General features: G+C 37.1%; 1 protein-coding gene across 1 annotated transcript in view; it reads left to right on the top strand.

The window, feature by feature from the left end:
- The window catches only part of LOC135226286 (iodotyrosine deiodinase-like), a 21,545-nt gene extending 21,415 nt beyond the window's left edge, over positions 1 to 130 (top strand). The window contains 1 exon segment of the mRNA XM_064265728.1: positions 1 to 130. This exon segment is cut by the window's left edge and continues 24 nt beyond it. Within this exon segment, the coding sequence (XP_064121798.1) occupies positions 1 to 101 (101 nt within the window). The 3' untranslated portion in view covers positions 102 to 130.
- Positions 131 to 1,678: the final 1,548 nt, after the last annotated feature.

Genomic DNA, 1,678 nt, shown 5'->3' with positions numbered 1-1,678 from the left:
AGAAGCTGCTGCTGCTCCTTCCAGTGGGTTACCCTTCCTTAGACGCCACAGTTCCCGACTTGCAAAGGAAGGACTTGGAAGACATCATGGTCGTCTTTTAAGGAAGACGTCGAAGAAACCGTAGAAGTCGGATGATTAAACAACTCGTTCCGCAGTTAAAACACCCAGTCTTCCTCAACACCTCTGTATCTCTCGTGAGTTCAAGTCGAAGCTGACCCGGCCCGAATTGTCACTCGGTCTGTGCGTTACAGCACCTTATGGTATTGACTCCTCCCTACTCTTGTACTTGCTTTTTATATTTGTAAACTTTTTAATCTTTTAGTATGTATTCCGAGTTTATGATTTTAACTTTTGTTTTATCCTTTTTTTTTTTAGCTTGATAATGGGACTTTTATGTCTTGAAACGTCGCGACAATAAAGTACAAATAATGGGAATAAAGGATTGTCCTTCACCTTGCATCGACTGATATATATATATATATATATATATATATATATATATATATATATATATATATATATATATATATATATATATATATATATATATATATATATGCCGAGAGGACAGACGGTAAGAGATGAGTTCATGACCGAGCTTGTGCGACTTTTTCGCCGCACTGTGACGGATTAAACTTCTTCACGACGTTACTGCTCGCCTTGGCACTCGCTGACGATGGCTTGTATTTGTGTGGCACCATTCGGCAGAAACCTTATGTTCCTAAGGAACTTTCTGAGAGTCTGCTTCCCGTCAAGACTCAGTGACCGTGTTCAATTATGAACACAATTTGACTCTCCAGTGTCAGCAAGTCAGTAGGACTTAGAAGGTGATGCTGTTGAGTTTCTTGCATCATGATCCGTCTGAGATCGAAAGAAGGAAGATGGATATTCAGATGTTCTATAATGCAACGAAAGGGGTGTAGACACATTCGCTCAGATGTGTTCTACATCAAACTGTGTTCGTAATACACAACGTTTGCCACTTTGTCTTTTCTACGGGATATTGAATATAATTATGGTGAATTCTTTTATTCTCTATTCGGTATTATACGTTGACTAACTTTTAGGCTGGCTGAGCTGGAGTAGAGACCTGCCGATGGCTACATCAAGCTGCCGAAGCGTGTTCGCTACCAAAGCTGCCCATCTAGAGAAGACCGCAAGACAAACACCAGCATGTTTTTTGCATGCCAAAACGCGCCCGTTCCCCTGCTACAGCCATCTAACTGCCATACTTTTTTTTTTTATACTTTTTTTTGTCGACATTTTAATTTCAAAATTTTTCGTAATTAATTCTTTTTTTTTTCGAAAAATTTTTTTCTTTTTGTCAGATATTTTTTTTTTTTTTTATAGCTGCAGAATAATGGTCAAACATCCATCAAGCCACCATAAAAGTGTCATGAAAATCCACGAATAACTAGATAACTAAATAACACCTTGAAATTGACATACACTTCTTCCGTTTCAGGTAGCAAATTTGGCTTTCGCACTTGGAGTGGTTGGGGGCCATTTTGTGTATATATCCGAAAAATAAGTTGCCATGTCGTCATATATTCTCGTTTTTTTTGTTTTTTCCTATAGGATTTATGATATTCTGATAGATTTCCATTTATAAAGGCCATATTTTTTTTTTTTTTTATACTAATTACAACGATGTTTATAAGAAATTTTCATGGTGAAA

Source organism: Macrobrachium nipponense, chromosome 14 (assembly GCF_015104395.2).
Source record: "Macrobrachium nipponense isolate FS-2020 chromosome 14, ASM1510439v2, whole genome shotgun sequence".
NCBI classification, from domain to species: domain Eukaryota; kingdom Metazoa; phylum Arthropoda; class Malacostraca; order Decapoda; family Palaemonidae; genus Macrobrachium; species Macrobrachium nipponense.
Note: the sequence above shows the minus strand (reverse complement) of the source record. Positions and strands in the feature narration are given on the sequence as shown.